This window comes from Haliotis asinina, chromosome 10 (assembly GCF_037392515.1).
Source record: "Haliotis asinina isolate JCU_RB_2024 chromosome 10, JCU_Hal_asi_v2, whole genome shotgun sequence".
NCBI classification, from domain to species: Eukaryota; Metazoa; Mollusca; class Gastropoda; order Lepetellida; family Haliotidae; genus Haliotis; species Haliotis asinina.
The window spans coordinates 51,023,422-51,042,288 of record NC_090289.1 but is presented as its reverse complement, the minus strand read 5'-3'; the positions used below and the strand labels follow the sequence as shown (position 1 = coordinate 51,042,288).

General features: G+C 39.3%; 1 protein-coding gene across 1 annotated transcript; it reads left to right on the top strand.

The window, feature by feature from the left end:
* Positions 1 to 239: 239 nt before the first annotated feature.
* Positions 240 to 18,027, top strand: LOC137298262 (uncharacterized). Its single transcript, XM_067830439.1, has 9 exons — positions 240 to 326; positions 1,507 to 1,671; positions 3,911 to 4,033; positions 4,675 to 4,811; positions 5,150 to 5,258; positions 6,869 to 6,997; positions 11,213 to 11,308; positions 12,167 to 12,261; positions 12,919 to 18,027. The coding sequence occupies exons 2-9, from the start codon at positions 1,542 to 1,544 to the stop codon at positions 13,030 to 13,032; spliced, it is 933 nt and encodes a 310-aa protein (XP_067686540.1). The 5' UTR covers positions 240 to 326; positions 1,507 to 1,541; the 3' UTR covers positions 13,033 to 18,027.
* The last annotated feature ends 840 nt before the right edge of the window (positions 18,028 to 18,867 follow it).

Sequence of the window (18,867 nt, the reverse complement as noted above, 5' to 3'; positions counted from 1 at the left end):
GTCGTTAACTGGATTATTTATTTGTAGGGAATAGTTCAATATAACACCGGGTCAAAGTTAAAAACGCCACTTACAACATTAGACAAAAAAAATAATCGCTATTACAAACTCAGATCCTATTTAGAATAGTTTATTGGTTTCTCAAAAAAAATTTTGGATATTTTAATCTTTTTATTATAATTTTTCTTCAAAACAGTAATCAATCTATTTTTGTGCATTGTGCGTGATGTAGCGTCCTTGTGAAAAGGGAGGCTATTCTAATCATGTAAACATTGTCCAAGGACATTGCTCCCTTCTGTCAGTTGATCGGTTGTTTGTTACTATTGGTAAGAAATTGTCTTTCCATATGATCTCGTGCCGTATGATACATCAATGAAATTAGAAACAAGATGGCTATACATTTGTAGGCTCACAGTGCTAAGACTAACAGTCTTGTCAAGCTGGCTTGTTCTATCTCTGGGCCTAGTTATCAGTGTCTCATGGTCAGTCTGAAAGGGTAACTGTCACCACGATTGATAACTTGATTATGGTAATCCGTTTATGATGTTTGTATGGGAATATCACCAAGTAGAGCTGTCTCTCTAGGCTGTGTGTATGTGTGAGATACTCGAAGTACAGATGATTATGGTTCCTCCAATAGTGGCAGTGACTCGTGTCTGTGCAAGTGACTTAGTAGTTTGTCAAAGAGGAAGGTTTTAGTGTATATTGTGTATCTACTATGTAAACATGGTCTGTGTAATGCCCATGTGCCTGTACACATTATTTTCTGTAGGTATTATAATTCCTAGTAGTGTCTCACACATTATTATTGACCAAATGTTATGTTTATTATCTATTTATTAAAAGCGTGATTTTAGTTCTGTAGTATGTAACGTGTGATAATCGTATCAGCATTATTCTTTTCTCTCTGTGTAATACACCAACCGTTATATGTATACACTAATATATTTGTGTATGTGTTTGTTGTAAAAATGTCATATTGCTACAGTTTAGTAAACAACTATTTAAGCTCGTGGCAAAATGTTTTTATTCATTATTCTAATGGTCCTGTCATGTTTCTTGAGGTTTGTTCCCATATATTGATTTAATGTGCAAGACTCCCACATCCTTATCATTAGATTTGTATGACAAAGATACTTCAAGTTTCAGCCATAATTTAGAACTCTTCAACATACTACAGATGTGTTCACCCTGATATTTTCAAAAGTTAAAAATAACATATGTAAAGGCAATGAAAAAAATGTTGATTGACTAGCATATGATTAGACATAGGCTTCTTTCCAGATTTCTGCTCATTGGTGGTAAACTGTTAAGTACAGTACAGTACAAGTGCAAGTACTAATATTTACCTACACATTTTTTAAAGAGAAGTTGAGTAGATCCATTGTACCATGTACATCTTTGTGATGTGTGATAAGGTATTTATTTGGTGTAATAATCTATTTTAGGCAGCAGTTAAGTTACAGTGACTGTGTTAGCTAATAAGGAATTTAATTTTGCTTCTAGGTTATTGTATTTGAAGTTTGTTCCTCCTGTTCTACATGGCTCAAAGGACGGTTGTGAAAATTGCCACACCCAAACTTCAGAGAGAAGGTGGCGGCTTCCTGGTGCGACGTGTGATTGGAGGAGTAGTGCCAAGATGTGATCCATTCCTGATGTTGGATCACATTGGTGAGCAGAGCATAAGATGGCAAATGAATATAATAATGATCAATCTGTCCACTTACCACTTTTTGACATTTGGAAATATGAAAAGATACTCAGTCTCTTAAATACAATGAAATTAATACTGTGAAGAATCTAACTTATTTCATCACTTCAAGTGTTGGCAGTCTGTGAAAGAATGTTTAGTTGTTTGAACTCATCATTTAACATGTACATGTATTACAAAAGAAAGATTTTATTCCTGATGTACTGTGCATGTGTAACCAGATAAGTGAAACAAGATATGGGGCAGTGAGGTAGCCTAATGGTTAAAGTATCAACTCGTTACTCTTAAGACCCAGATTATTCACCACACTGGTACAGTGTGTGATGCTCAATTCTGGTGTTCCCCCGGTGTGATATTGCTAAAAGCAGCCTAAAACCATACTAACTCACTTGTGCATGGATTACGGGTTTAGGTGGTTATGGGGTGAGAATGTTTGTTCTATGTTACAAACATAGTTGGCACATGTCGTCGGTTCCCAGTTGCGCAGATCAATGCTCATGTTGTTGATCACTGGATTGTCTGGTCCAGACTCGATTATTTACAGACCACTGCCATGTTTAATAGGCTAGGTGGCAGAGTTTGTGTGCTGGCGATTAGGTGCCTGACTCTGAGGGTGTGGGTTCGAATCCCGAATGGGACTCAACCAAAATAGTATTAGAATTTGGACTTTACTAAGAAAGTGTAATCCCAAATATGACATATGTTGCATTTTGACCACTTTCTAAATGGCATTGTGTAATCATCGCCATATAGCTGGAATATTGCTGAGTGTGGCGTAAAACTCAACTCACTCACTCATTCACTGATAGAATATCATGTATCTGCCACTTATGTTTGTTTGAGTGCGGCGTAAAACTCAACTTACTCACCCATTCACTGATAGAATATCATGTACGAATATCTGCCAGTTATGTTTATCTGTTACAATCAAAGTGTTACATGCTTAGGTCATAGGTAAGACCATTTGTTGAAGTTGATGAGGATGATATATGTGTGACATCAGGAACAGCAACAGCTCATGTCTGTGTGACCAGCTCTTTATATCACAACCAACGCTGGCAAGGGTTAGGACGTTTATTTCTCAGTAGACTTTTCAGTTGTGAAACCACATGGATTCCACCAACAAAACCCATCCTGTAACATTTGATAATATGATATAATCAATATACATGTAAACATAAAAAATATGTCATTCTTGAAAATGTTGCATAACATGGGTTAAACTACAGGTTGCATAAATTGTATTAAGATAGTCATGTATTGCAATACACTCGGTTACAACATTCACACAGTGCACTGAGAAAAATAAATTGTATATTTAAGAAAGTAAACAAATAAACCTTGCCCATCTGTGGAAAGGAATGGCAGTTAGGATTTTACCCTTTTTGGCACCTGCAAATAACATTTGCCAAATTCATCCCACTGTAAAGCATACACTAATGCAAATACTTCAGGTACTTGTTATGTTGAAAATAAATTGCTAGTTATTTGTAATGTTTCCTAAATTCTATTTAAACAGTGTAAATGACAATGTCTATCTTAAGTGTATTTAAATAAAAGAACATCAAATTAAGACTTACCTGTGGCAAGTAACAATGTTGTTGCAGTGCTGTTCTGTCCTGTTTGAGTGCTGAATACTAAGTGCAATGTGCTTGGACACTCAGTGTATTAATATCCCCCCCCAAAAGAACTTTTACCCAATCAGAGACTTAATCTTTGGTCACATTACACACAATATGAAACTGAGGCCAGAATGAACCACCTCACTTCCTTAGTGATATAAATATTCCTCAAAAGGGCATAATTTAAATGCACCTCAACCACATAGAATTTTCTACCAAACCCTCAACAAAACCTCCTATAAGTTTTGAACATCAAATTTCAGATAACCGCAGTGTTTATTAAATAACCCTTCACCAAAGAAACTTTTAAACATATTTTTGGAATTTAGCAGTTTATACTTTTTATTTGCATGATTTTATAACTACATGAAACACCTTCACCTGACAACAATAAAATCTGGTATGTCTCAATTGACATCACTTCCTGTTACATCTAAATGATCCCTTTCATTTTTAGTTGCTCACTGTGACTTTCCTGTACATGAAAACAATGGAAAGTTCACAGTGAATTGTTATGTTGATTACATGACAGGGCAAGCTGTCCTTGGTACCATTAGTTGTCATGTCTTTGACACAGGTCCAACAGAGCACAAACCAGGCGAGGCTCTGGGTGCCCCTGACCACCCACACAGGGGGTTTGAGACGGTCACATATGTCATCGATGGCGGAGTCAAGCACCAAGATTCTGTAGGCAACAAAGGTATGACATGTTGACTTGTCATCACTGTCAGTTCTAAGGATGTTATAGATGTAGTGGAAGACCTCAAAACTGGCATCCCTCCAATCCGGCATGCTCTCAGTGTCGACATTAGAAATATGTCCTGACCAAAGGTAGTTAATTTCTGATCATTTGCATGCTCTCTAATCCAGTGTCAGCTTACTCCATATTTTGGCAGAATAAAGACCACACAACTGACTGTTTGCACAGTAGTTAATGCTCACAAAACCGACATCCACTATCTTGGCTCTTCTGTAGATTGGCTGAACGTGTATTAACAACACAGTGAATTACAGTTATAGTTAGGCATGAAATACATGTGGACCCGTTTTTTGTAAACATCTCTTCATCCAATGATCCAGTCGATCTCAATCTTTGCAAGTGGATGTTTTGTCAGACAACCTAATCACATTGTAAATCACCAATTTTATGCATTTGTATGAAAGAGTCTGTCTATGTAACTGTCAACAAAATGAACAGCAGAACACAGACTGCTTGCAGGGGGAGGAAGCTAATGACCTGTAACAGCGGCAGTGATGGGTTATAAAGGTCAATGTTTGTCAATGTAGTCCATCTCTGCACATGACAGGTATGTCTACCTGATGTCTTTGTGTTGTGTGTAGGTGTCCTGAAGGCTGGCTGGGTGCAGTGGATGACAGCCGGCAGTGGAGTGGTCCACTCTGAGATGCCCACAGATGACTTGCTGAAGAATGGGGGTAAACAAGAAGGGTTCCAACTCTGGGTTAATTTACCATCCAAGGTATGACTACTGCTTTTCTTCTAGACAGCATTCAGTATAAAGAGATATCAGTTTTCTATTTAAATGAAGAAAATGGCTATCTTTGTCTGTCCTGTCATTGCTTTGATCCTCCCACATTGTCAGAAACTGAGTGTGACAAGTCTGGATAATGGAAACCCCTGTTTTTAAAGGATACTAGAAAATAACTGAGGACGTAACATGCATTAACACAAAGGGAATCACTTTTATATTTGGAAACATACACTCTGTGATATGCTTGCACATTTGGATTTGTCATGTTGAAATATCAGAAGGTTCTGTGTGATGAAGAAACTAGTGTATTTTGTGTCTGTTCATAGAACAAGATGATGGAGCCACGTTACCAAGAGGTTCCAGCAGAAACTATCCCGTCCGTGAAAACACCCGATGGCAACGTCGTTGTCAAAGTCATTGCAGGGGAATCTCTAGGTAGGACTTCAGTTATCTTAGGGGAATCTGTAAGCTGGTCTTTAGTATACGGCATTATCATCAGATGTGACAAGCCAGTATGACAGACTTGGTGTCATGGCAGACAAATGGGAAAGGATTGTAAGTATTCTGCTCACATAAGATAGTATCTGTTCCTAACATGTGTCCACTCCAGAAGCAAGTCCTTCCTTTGTATCTGTCCTGGAGACAAACCTAGCAGTCAAGGACTATGAAATTTCCAAAAGGGCTATTAACTGTGACGTTAAACAGTGGATGAATTGCCACTTCTGAAGGCTGAAGAGCAAGAAAACTAATGAACTAATGATATTTGCTCCCAGATCTGCATGATTCTTTGATTCTTAAATCATTTCACGTTGGAGACCATGTTATAAACCAGCACGAGGCAAGGAATCTTAGACTTGTAAACTCTATTGACTCTGTTAGCTGAATCACACATCAACAAAATATGTCTCACAGCATATGCCAATATCTGCAATATCGGCCAAATGAGGAAGTTTATCACTACCAAAGCTGCTGTTTTACTTATCCAGTCATGTGTGCTCCCGCACTGGAATATTGCAATGATCTGTTGTATGCACTACCCAAGACCTACATCAACAAGATGCAGCGAGTACAGAACTCAGCAGCCAGAGTGGCGACGAGAACGCGGAATCCTGACAGCATAACAAATGTTCTGAAGTGCCTTCATTGGTTGAAAGTGGAGCAAAGGGTGCATTACAAAGTACTGATGCTTGTGTTTAAGTCAAAGCTCCACCTTATCTTCAGGATCCCATCACAGTTTATCAACCAACCAGAGTCATCTAGCCTGAATCTGCTTGATCCTCCATCTTCATGATCAGCAACCTATGGCAACCGTTGATTTGCAACAGCAGGCCCAGCACTGTGGAACTGACTTCCAGAAAGCAAACAATGTATTTGGTATCTGGATGCTTTCAAGAATGTCATCAAGACTCACTTGTTCCAAGACATTCCTAGCATTGTGTATATTCATACATTGTCAGAGTCTAGCTCCGCTTTTCAGCAGCTGTGCTCAGTTGGTAAATGCACTATACAAATCTATAGTTATTTCTATTATTATTAGTAGTAGTAATTTACCTGCATTCCAAATATTAAATAGTTCAGCTGTCTAGCTTGTGTATCAGTCCTTGATTTCACATGCTTCTCTGATGTTGGTCTTTACCATATGAAATATTGTCTGTCACTTAACCATATTTACTCACATTCTTTTCATGTTGTAATATTTGGTAGAATGTGCCATTAAAAAGGATGTCGCACTGTTCTGGGTATTTGAAAGTACATAATTACAAAATATTTGATTATGTCTTTTCCAGTGATGTTTCTTGTGATGTACCTTGACCTGCACCTAGGCAGATATCTGGCACCAAGTCTGTTTCTGTTATTAGGAAATACCAAAAGTGGAATTACAAACTCTAGTGGTTTCTATTTCAATGACCAAATTGACTGAAATAACAATTTTTCTTATCAAATTTGAATGTGGAATATCGGATAACTCTCTGAGAGTTATGTGATGTAGACATTTTCTGTCACTGAAAAGTCAGTAATGGTTACAGTTACTATAATCTATGCAGGAGCCAAGTCGGCCATCGAGACACTCATCCCGATTATGTTTCTGGACATCCACCTGAAGGCAGAATCTCAGTTTTCACAGACAATACCAGAGTCCTGCAATGGCTTTGTCTATGTCTGGAGAGGGGCTGGTAAGTCGGTTAGATATCTGGCAGTTGTCTAAATGCAAATGTATCAGTTAACAATAGATGTATCAGTGTAACATGATGTTGCATACAAGTTCATGATGGTATTAACAAAGGATCAGTCTTATATTCTTGCACATGTGTTTCGAGTGAAATCTTGTTAGTCAAGAAACTCAGCGGGAAAGACTACTGAATACCGGATGCCTTCCTTCATCTTTGAAAACTTTACAACCATGCAAAATATGTGCACAACATGACTGTAGTTTTTGGTACTTTGTTCTCTCAGTCTACTTACATTTTCAGCTCTTGGATATCCGTTACTATGTTAGGGTTAGTTTAACAAATGTGGTTAGGGCTAGGGCTAAGTTTGAGTTAGGTAACTTTCTCATGCTCATTCGCTCAAACTCACAGAAATTCCCTGACTCCATTTTTTCAAAGATTATGGTTATGTATATTTTTTACATATTTATGCTCCGGTTAATTTTTAGAATTTCATATCTCGTGTTTCCCTGTGATAGGAAGTGCAAGTGGCACTAAAGAATGGATGGCAGGTGTCCCATATTCTGTAGGTGTATGACTGAGTAGTCATACTAATGTTTCTTTTAGGGAATGTCTGCATGTTAATTTGACATGCTTCATTGTTTCGAGTTAATGGGGACAGATCCAGATCAGAAGTTACCTAAAGCAGCAATTCAAGAACATTTTTTAAAATGTATAATATTACCCACAAGACAGGACCTAATGGAGTAAGTTTTTAAACTTATCCTATCTCACGTTATGCATCTCTCTTCCTCACTTCGACCATGTGTGGAAACATGCTGTCAACCAAGTTGAATCAAATCTTCCTGGCCTCTGACCACCCGACCTCTGACCCCACTGACACCTGTCAATCATCTTGCTCATGCAGCCGTCTCAGCTGATTACGTGACGACTTGTACTTGTCATTCTCTTACTTGTTGCACTACAGTGTGGACGCGTGTTGTATCTAAGGTATCTAAGAAGCGTAAACGTTGCGGTCAGTGTAATAGAAACCCTCACAACTTATGTGAGGATTCCATAGGCATTTGTGATAGGTCTTACAGATGTATGTATTGCGAAGGGTTAGACGAGGAGGAGTTTTCTCTGTATCAGGAGGTAGCTAGTCGTGTGATTGAGATCGTCGGCGAGTAGAAGATGGGCAATCTGCTCCTAAAAAGCTAAGGAAAGAATGACACAAATTAGTTGCTAGACGGTCATCTTTGAAATCAGCAGATGAAGCTTTTTTTAATGAGGCCTCGGACTCATACCTTATTGAGAATTTGAGGCAATTGTTTTGTCCTAGTAATTTGGAGGCCTCGCAGGACGTGGGCGAATCGTCATCACCACCACGTATGATGGTTTTATCACAACCACAAACAGTCCCTTGGCGCAATATGGTTGGAGCAATATGGTTGAGGAAGCACTGAACCGAAACTGTCCTGTCATAGTGGAAGCACCGCTTTAGAGTGAATCGCCGAATCACCGACAAGTGGTTGAGTGAGCGTCGCATCCAAACGAAGCTGTTATTGAGAGCCATATTGCTCAACCATATTGCTCCAGTGCGGCGCTGTATTCTGAAGCGCCTCTCTCTTGACAGCACTATGGGTTTGATGTGGCGCTTATTCAGGGTGACTTCGGTTCGATGTGGTTATTTCCCATGTTGGTTCGAGTGCAGCGCTTAGTGCACATACAGTTGGCAGTGTGGTGATTAGGAGTGTGCCTCTTGTGTCAATGGCTACTCCTCATGTATTGACTGCAGCTGTCACTGTTAGTAACTTGCTCTAAGGGTTACTCAGGCGCGAAGGGTGGGTTACATAGCGCTCCGCAGTTTGCATCGATGCCTTTATCAAGACCTGCTTTTTTGATGGTATCTTGGGTGCCGGTACTGGAGACGGTAACATCGCAACCCATGGATTTTGATGCATTTGTGGTGTGTGTAGCTGCGGCGATACGGCAGCAAGCGCCTGACGCTTCTGTTACATTACTCTCCGATTTACAACTCGGTAGGCGTTCTTCGGTCTGTAAAACCCCGTCTCCCTCATCTGATGGCTCGGCGAGTTCAGATGTCAGCATCGATGCGGTAGACACAGCATCTTAACTGGTGTGGATTGCTGACATTTGCAACTACAGCGAAGCGTTTTGCCAGCAGACATGTTATCAACGTTCTCTATAAAGACGGGGGATTTCGGTTCTATTTCTCCCCCTTGGTGCAGGAACAGTTTAACATCATCCTGGATTTGATTTCGCATTTTTTCTCCTACATCAGAGGGGACCTCTACAGCTATCTTCCTGGGAGGATAGGTTCCAGATTCCAGATTTATTTCGCCAACCTTGGTTTTTTAGTTCACTTTTCAATGGGACTATTAGAGAAGTTGCTAACAAGGTCAGTCAAGATGCGCATCAACAAGTTTTGGTTGAGCTCCCATTATGAGCCGGCCCATTATGAGGTGCCGGCCCATTATGAGCCCACTAACCCAGACTTGCGCCAAGGGACTGGATCCTCGTTTCGGGGGAGAGGAAGTAGAGGCTGTGCCAATCATCAGCGTTGCTCCTCTGGCGCTCCGAGGTCATCAGGCATTTCCAAGCAGTCCTCCAACAGGAAGACTGGGTACTTCCACCCCCAGTGTGGTCGTGTGGCACCTTCCATATTCTTCTGCTGTCATCCATATTAGGTCGAGAAGACACTGAAGATCTACCCTTGTGCCTAGTGTGGGAATTTAGGATCTATTTAGCTGCCTCTAAGAACCGGTGCAGGCTGCGTAAGAGACTGTTTATTTCACTTCGACTGCAGAAGTGTCTCGTACGGGTGTATAGCTTTGCGAATCTTCCACCACCGTCATTGCCAAGGCCTCGTGAGACACGGGCGCTCTCTTCCACCATGGCGCTCCATAGGAATTGTCTGCTTCAAGCCATAATGGAAGGATACCATGTTTGCACCTTTGGGATATATCACTCACGGATGTGGAGGGTCTCCATCAGTTTGGTCCTTTGGTCTTGGCGCAGCAGGTGTCGTCAACCCGTCTACGCAGATAAAGCAATTCCTTGTGTTCGGTTTTGCTGTGTACATAATAAAGATATAGATGTTATCCATATCTTATCTATTTTTTCATATGGACGAGATCATTCTCACTTAGGGAACTAGGGCCTATTGCACTGTCATACTGATGGTTAGATAGACTGAACGGCCAGTCTTGTGAGCAGGCAGAGATGATCGACACTCCGGTTACTGACCTCTACTCTCTGAGCAATTACATCAGTGAAGTATTGAAATTCTGATTACGTAATGGTTTTCGAAGCGTTCCGCTCCTAAGTTTTTTCTCACCTTTGGTAAGTAGGGGAGATTGGTATTGAACGTTAAACTAGTTGAGCAGCCAGGCTACTCCTTCTTTCACGGCCCTCCGGGCGGGTGTCTGTAGGGGTAGTACCAAAGCAGAGACGTGCCAGATCACTGGCTAAATCATGAGGCAGCGAGGCCTACTTGCCAAACTGCTTCCTTTGGTTCTGGCAAAAGTTGCGGGTGAAAGACACATTAATTCGGGAACACCCACTCCCTAGAGTTTTTGTGCCGTGTAAGGCAAGGGGTTTATTGAAGCAACCCATCACAAGTATGGAGAAGCATATCGGGAGTTGGTGCTTCTCCTGGCCTCCTTGTGGAATGCATCCTCGCATGTGGAGTGTGTCAGAAGGGAATCTGCGGCCCTCCTGCCAAGTGTGGGATAATGCATAACGTGAGATAGGATAAGTTTAAAAATTTGGAAATTTTAACTATATATTGTATATTTATATACTTATCCTATCTCACGTGATGGAACTTGCCCCACTTCACAGATTACGAGTAGCTCCAAGACGAGAATGACAAGTACAAGTCGTCATGTGATCAGCTGAGACGGCTGCACAAGCAAGATGATTGACAGGTGTCTATGGCGGGGTCAGAGGTCAGGTGGTCAGAGGCCAGGAAGATTTGATTCAACTTAGTTGACAGCATGTTTCCACACATGGTCGAAGTGAGGAAGAGAGATGCATAATGTGAGATAGGATAAGTATATACATATACAAGTTATAGTTAAAATTTCCAAATTTGATAAAAATACCAAAAGGGAAACTATGAGATTATGCAAAATTAGAGTCATATAGACAAGACAATATTCAATGATATATGTATATTATGGGACACTGAATGAATGTACCTGGTTTTCTGTGCAGGATTTGTGGGGCACAACCTTCTCCCAGCCCACATGGGTCAGATCGGGGTGCTAGGGGAGACAGGGTCTGAGGTGCTGTTAAAGGCAGGGACACAAGGTAAGAAGACTAATGGGATAATGATAATAAATTATATGTGTGTCTATATTGTCTAAACTTCATTCGCAAGGTGAATGCTCATAGCCCTAACAGTCAAAGCAAGGAATATCATTACACTGGATAACCCAAGCTGCCTGTTAGGGGCTAGAAGACTATGTTCACTTATCCCATTGGTCCCACCAGGTACCCATTTTCTGCTGAGTGAACTGAGGCAATTTTGAACACACTCACATGCCTAAGGTGAGACCACATGTATTATATGTGCTACGCTGTGGGGCAGGACTGAAGTCCTAGAAACACACAGAAGTCAAGCAGTCGGTCACCCATCCAAGCACTTTCCATGCCCATTGCTGCTTAACTTCTCCTGGTTGTGACCTGAACTCTATGCACAGGACCACATGCCACCACATTTCTGACCTTCACATGGTGTTGCTGTGGTAGGTGGCTTCAGTTCAGCCTTAACCTTGAACTCAACAAGTGAGTCCCTGTCCTTGTATCAGGGACCATCATTACAGTTGGAATAAATAAATATTATAATTTAGATGTAGTCTCGAGAAAGAACATGTGTCTTTGTGAAGAGATGCTACAGATTTTGTATGTGTAGTATGATTTTGTACCTTGTTTCAGACTGCCAAGTGCTCCTCTTTGTGTTTTCAGCCAATCAATGAATCTGTTGTCCAGATTTTGTTCTTATGGTCTAATTTCGTCTCTACCATTTTTAGGTAGAATGTACCTTGTTTCAGACTGCCAAGTGCTCCTCATGTATGGTCAGCCAATCAATGAACCTGTTGTCAAAATTTTCTTCGTATCATCTGGTTTCGTGTTTACCATGTTTAGGTAGAATGTACCTTGTTTCAGACTGCCATGTGCTCCTCGTGTGTGGTCAGCCAATCAATGAACCTGTTGTCCAGTATGGGCCATTTGTGATGAATACACAGGCAGAAATAGACCAGGTATGTTTACCTATAAGTACTAGAGCAAAGTTACTAGATGTTACGAAGGAACTGAAAGGGAACATTCTACCTGTCTGACTCTTCTGTTCATATTGTTTCTGTAATATCTTTTTGATGGAAGCAAAACTGGAAATGAAGGAGTGTATAGACATTTATTTTGTAATGAAAAGTGTTGTACTGAAACTTATTTATAAGTAAAACCTTCAATATTTATGAATGATCTCTCACAGGTCTCAGAGTTATCTGCCCTTGTCTGTATCAGCATAGAATTGGACTTGTTCCTCTGTAGTCTCACTGTCTCTGAACCACATTATTTTCCCTATTGTCAAGACCACTCTGTAACGGTAAAGCCCCAAATAAAACAAACTTAGATTTCCCAAGACTCTGAATCTCTGGTCTCCCTGGGGCTCCTCTTGAGTGTATATGGATTTGTTTGTTACTATCAGCATTATCTGTATTCAGAGTCTATGTGTTACCGACTTTCTCTGTTGCCTCCCTTCCTGCATGGCTGGAATACTGCTGTGTGTGGCACTAACAAACAAACAAACAAACAAACAAACAAACAAACAAACAATGTTTTGCCTTCTTTACTCAGTCTTTACATGTTTGTTCAGGCCATCGAGGACTACTTTACTCAGTCTTTACATGTTTGTTCAGGCCATCGAGGACTACCGTGCAGGCAAGCTAGGTGAAATCCCAGGCAAGGAGGACAGGTTTCGGCAGACGGAGGCAGCTCAGGCTATGCAAAAGAAAAACAGCTCATCAACATAAAGTGGTGGCCATTTTGTAACCTTGAAATACTCAATTGTTGTTTGCTTGTTATGAAATATGGTTGCCTTAGTCTATTTTATTTCAGTGTTGTTTATATAAAAATATACATGTATATATATTTGATGTTTTTAAATCTGTGAAACAACTTACTAACAAAATATGTGAAGACTTACTGCAACATGAAACAAAGCGTAACATTGTTAACTGGTAGTGGGTGTGGCCTGATTTTTTTTCAGCCCTTGGAAAAAATAACTCATGTGAAAATAACTGCATGTTGAGCCACTGAGAAGCCTCAGAATCACTAGCAATTTATGATCCATTTTTAGACACCATAAACTATATGTCATGTAGGAAAGTTTCACAATCTTGTAAACAATTCATTATTCAGGGTTGGCGTTTAAGATCAAATTAAGTTACTACATGTTTTGTAAGAAATGTTTTGTTATATTTTAACAGTGATTTTTTATCATACATCATATATTATTTCAACCATGTGTCATTTGCGTAGTGTTTCATCACAGTCATTTATCAGGTACAGTTCTGAGTTTGGCATGACTCAGTATATGTAATTTGTAACAATGGTATTGCAGTGGAGAGTATGAAAGAGATAGATCTTGTTGCTGATGTTTTGAGACACATGGCCTCTGGCAAAGTGAAATTGCTGATGTTGCATTAAGTCTTCGCATGTAAACAAGCACAAAAGTTATCTAACACAGCATCTTCAAGGTCAAGGTCAAGTTCAAGGTCATACTCTGTACCAGACTGTTCCAGACTGTTGGTCATGTGGAATAGCGAGTTACTGGTGTTTGTCATGATTCACTGATGTACTGATGTATTGATACACTGTGATTATGATACATGATACACACAATTATGTATCAATTCATTGCTTATTTCTTTATTAATTTATACTTGCGTTATTGTTAGAAGGTTTGTCTTTTATGTTTTTAATTAGTTACAGGCAGTCATATATCCTGCTATGCTGTTATGTCTTTAACCTAAATCAGATAAAGATGGACAGTAACTATGTTAACAGAGTGGTCAAGAAGCTAAACAAAAGGGTGCTAAATATAGCAGCTGAAGTAAACCTAGTCAGTGTTACTTGTAACACTCTAGTAGATGGTTACATCAGGTAACCTTTGAGCATTCTATATGACTGTCCAATCAAAGGCAAGATGGCTAAATGGATTTAACCAATCAGATAACAGCTACTAATTAGGGTTCAGCGGGACTTACAACATACCCCGGTCACAGACACTAATCTCTCAACAAATGAAATTCTGCATATAACACACATATTTCTGACTTATCTACTGCTAAAGTACTGTCAGAAATAGTAAAAAAACTGATTTCAGGGTGTCATACTGTAGTGTTAAGAATTGGTTGAAATTTCACAATTGTTGATTGCTTCTTTTCATCATTCATGAAAATTGGTAAGTGTCATTTTTCAGATTTTCCAATCCAGGTTGTTATTGCAGATACATGTATATGTAAAATGATGCAACTTGCTACTTTAAAGTGATGACTAATATATTATGAAGATAAATGTCGTGGAGTCTTCAAGAAATATTGTCATGATTTTTCAGTTAGTGGTATATGTTAGGACATGGCGCGTACTTCCCTACTTTAATCTTAGCTGATCTCTCAATCCCCAAGCCAACTGCAGTCATCGACTTCTTCATTCGTCCTGGTTTTGCTTTCGAGAGGGACCCTCTTACCTGTTACTTTTTATGGTGATAGTGAGACTCCATGGTACTCTACATCTTTAATAGTTTCAGCTTGAAAATGTTTAATGTTTACGTTCACTAATATCTCCTCAGTAAAGTTCTTTTTTCACATTTCCTATCTCCCTACCACTGGAATTGTAGTTATGCAGAACTTATTGTATCAGATATTTCACACTTTCACATATCAACTTCAGAAATCATAGAGATAAATGTTAAAAAGCAGTTGATTTTTTTCTATTTCCAAAGTTACAATAGATAATATTTCTGCAAACTGACATCCTTGAATATTGCCAAAAATGCCTGTTTACTCACTGTTGTGGCGTGCTACAATGTGCATTGCCTAGAAGGGATTCAGTGGAAAATAGTGTTTGGAATTCTTCTGATACAAACCTTTTCAAGGGTAAAAGTTCAAAAGGTATGTGCAAATGTCTTTCTGAATTTGGTAAGCTGTGTTGTGATTGGTCAGTCTGCGATCTCCTATTAGGATTTGTTTGACTCAGTGTAACAAATAACACTGAGACTAAATTTACTAAGACTGCCAAATGTTAGAAAATATCTGTTTTGTGGGTGGTGGCTTTTTTATGCCCAGTTTTAAGCCCAACATTCATAGTATTATGAAAATATTTTGATTGGTTTTCATAAGAAAAATCCCAACTGAAAGAACAGTTAAAAAAAATACCAGTTTAAACCACCTTCCAGGAATCTTATTAAATGTCATGTGGGACTCAACGAAGCTGTTTGAAGATTGTTGAAAATACATTAGATGTACTACCGATGATTCATGATTGACATACCCACACCAGTACACATCAGGTAGTGGGTATGCTCAAGTGTATCGTATAAACACGTGTGGTCTGTGGTCAGACCTTGGTTGCGGTTTATCATTACATGGGATGACCTTCAGCACTGTTATAGAATACTTGTATAATGGTCTCATTATTCTATGCCAAATGTGTTAATTTGCTGTGTTTACTGGTAAACGTAAACAAGTTACTTGATCAGTTGATGACCAGCAAATAGCTAGTAGCACATATATTTTTGACAGGGACTAAATCTAGTGTATACCTTGTATACATAGGATAACAGGGTTTTATGTTCAATGAAATGTTGATCTCTACGTTTCTACTTTTACATCTTAACACCAGTTTGTCAGAGATGCATTGCAAAGGGTTTTATAATGATTGACAATGATCTATTTTTGCAGATTGTCAGGACTTTTCCACACAAAACATTATTATATTTCTACCTCTCAGAATCTGTTTATCAGTCAGACATGAAAGTGATATTCTTGTAAATATTTAATTTTAATTGTAACAATGCGCTCTATTGTGATTTTAGTCAAATCGAATATTCGTGTTCGTGCTGAATGGATGTTTCATGAAGATATGTGTAGTTTTTGACACGTAGTACCAGCAAGTAGATTCATTCCTGATTGGTTTACAGGGATTAGCTACACTAGACCTGAACAATTAACTGATGGTTGATGCACTGTTTGCCATATGATTTTGTGTTTTAACATCCTCAGCAGGTTGCTATGCTTCTTCAGAGGCCTTGTTTAGGTATACTGTTTGATATACCAAAACAGGAATAAGTCGCCAACTAAGTCGTGAGATGATTCACTTTAACGATTATATTAGGTGTCTGAAATGTTTGCACAGTGTCTCTTTACGCAAGATAGCACTTGAGCACACACACAGATTCATGGCCATACATGAGACAGGCATACCCTAGTGGTTTAAAGCACAAATGCACAGACTCACACACAGATGCACAGACTCACACACTGATGCACAGACTCACACACTGATGCACAGACTCACACACTGATGCGCAGACTCACACACAGATGCACAGACTCACACACTGATGCACAGACACACGCAGATGCATAGACACAGATGCTCAGAAAGACACATGCACAGACTCACACACAGATGCATTGACACACATATGCACAGATACCCATAGATGCATAGGCACACACATCCACAGACATACACAGGGACACAGACTGACACATACACAAATGCACATTTTGGGGTTAATAAATGCACATGCACAGACATACATAAACACACATGTACAGACAGACACGTACACATACACATACACATGCAAAGACAAACACGTAGCCACAGGGACACAGTCAGACACAGATTCACAGACACACATATCCAAGGCCACCGAAACACACCACTATCAGTTGATTTCTGTAGGTAATGTCTGCCTGTAGTGTGAACCAATTCCTATGAACAGCACAAGACAACATGGGCCAAGTGCTTACATGCTGAGCACCTAATTTGAGGAGTTACTTGTCTATGGAATCTTGTGGGTAGTGAAGACTTATGAAGTTCAGTATGAACTGAGATGGGAGGGGAAGTAACTCTTGTCATCCAAAGAACTCTCCAAGCCACACCTTGTTTTAATTATTTTCTTTTCCCCCCGCTATTCATACTGGTACAAGATGTTGTGATTATTCACTGAAATTATATTGAGATCCAACAATATAGGCCTTATTCCAAATGCCATCTTATACCTGATCATTATTTTGCCTCTAGATTCCTCTTCTACCTCACACCTTCAGATACTGTCATCTAAGTTTTCTTGATTCTCACTTTGTTAGATTCACCATTTTTATCTAATAACTATACCATGCAATTTTTGCTCTTTTTGCTTGAAGCGTATACTTTCCAAACATGATATTAACAAGAAAACTGTTTAAGAGTTGTTCTATTTGTGCTGAGACAACATGTAAAGAAGGCTTAGCTCTTTAAGATTCTTGGAGATTTAGAATTTTTACAAGTTAATGACCATAATAACTGATTGGTATATAATAGCTTTGATGTTTGGTTGGGTAGTCTGGTAGTCTTTCATTATCATAGGCCTGGCTTAGATCTCCCATGTTTGTACAGTGTGTGGCCCTCATTGATTGTGTCCACTGTGTGGTAAATGCCGAAATAATTGCATTACACCATACTCAGTCACTCACTCGCTTGATCATTAGATCTTTTAATGAAAAGAAGTTGAAACTACAATGAATAATATTTTGGTCAGTTTTGACCTAATTTTGTTGTTATCCTGTTGTTATACTATTGTTTGGTTTGCTTTATACAATGTCCTTTGTTTGGCTTTTTTTCACATCGCAATATTTTATGCAATATTGGAATTTTCTTACTAGAAAATGTGCTATTTATCAATTGATGGTACTGTTTTGTTTGTATCAAAAGAAATTTGTCTGTTTTTGTAAATAAACACTTTTGTTTTAGAATCTTGTTCAAACTGTTTGTAAACATTCTATACCGTTTAGAAAAAGTAGGAAATGTTGGATTTACAAGACTGATAAAATACAAATGATGAAGCCTGGGAGGAAACAGATGATGAAGAGAAATTAAGGGAAATGTGCTAGTTTATTCCATTCCATAGCAAATGTTTCTTATGTAAAGATTTGTATTACTTTTTCTCCAATACATTGGTGCTGGTTAGTGGTATGCTCTCTAAATGGAATATCCCCTCTATATTTGAATGGTATAGTAAAGGGTATATTCATACTTCATTCATGTTAGGGAAGACTAATGAAGATTAGCTGGCTTGAGTCGAACTTGCCTTATGGACAGACAGGGTGTCAACTTTGGGGAATGATGATCTTTCCCTGGCCACTGCTAGGAGATGGACAGAAGAGTTCACATGTGCAGACAGCACTGGAGATGATGAAGGATCAACTATATGTTAAGCAAGTGGTAATCTTTGATTCACAACTATCACCCAGAGATTAAACAACCGTAAGCACAAAGGAAACATCTAACGTGTGTTTCGTTTTTCGGTGATTCATGGAGGAATCCTACAGACGGGCTGATCATTCAAAGACAACATGCTACTATGATGAATACTATGTTTATCTGATTTCTGCTTTCTTGGTAGAGATACTATAAAAACTCGTGGAAAACTGCTAGGTCGTGTTGTTCCGAAAGGGCAAACACCTTGCACAAGCCTGTTGTTGCCATGGATGCAGAGCATGACCATGGCCGTTGTTTCAGTAAACATCCTGTTCTCTAGATGTGCGACCGTCAGACGTCCACCTCTACCCACACCTGACGAGTGAGAAGCAGTG

Bases quoted from the DNA above. Each gene is read 5' to 3' on its own strand.
- LOC137298262 (XM_067830439.1), top strand. From the start codon at position 1,542: ATGGCTCAAAGGACGGTTGTGAAAATTGCCACACCCAAACTTCAGAGA. The intron at 4,812-5,149 runs GTATGACTACTG...GTCTGTTCATAG, and splicing joins GGGTTAATTTACCATCCAAG to AACAAGATGATGGAGCCACG. The intron at 12,262-12,918 runs GTATGTTTACCT...ATGTTTGTTCAG, and splicing joins CACAGGCAGAAATAGACCAG to GCCATCGAGGACTACCGTGC.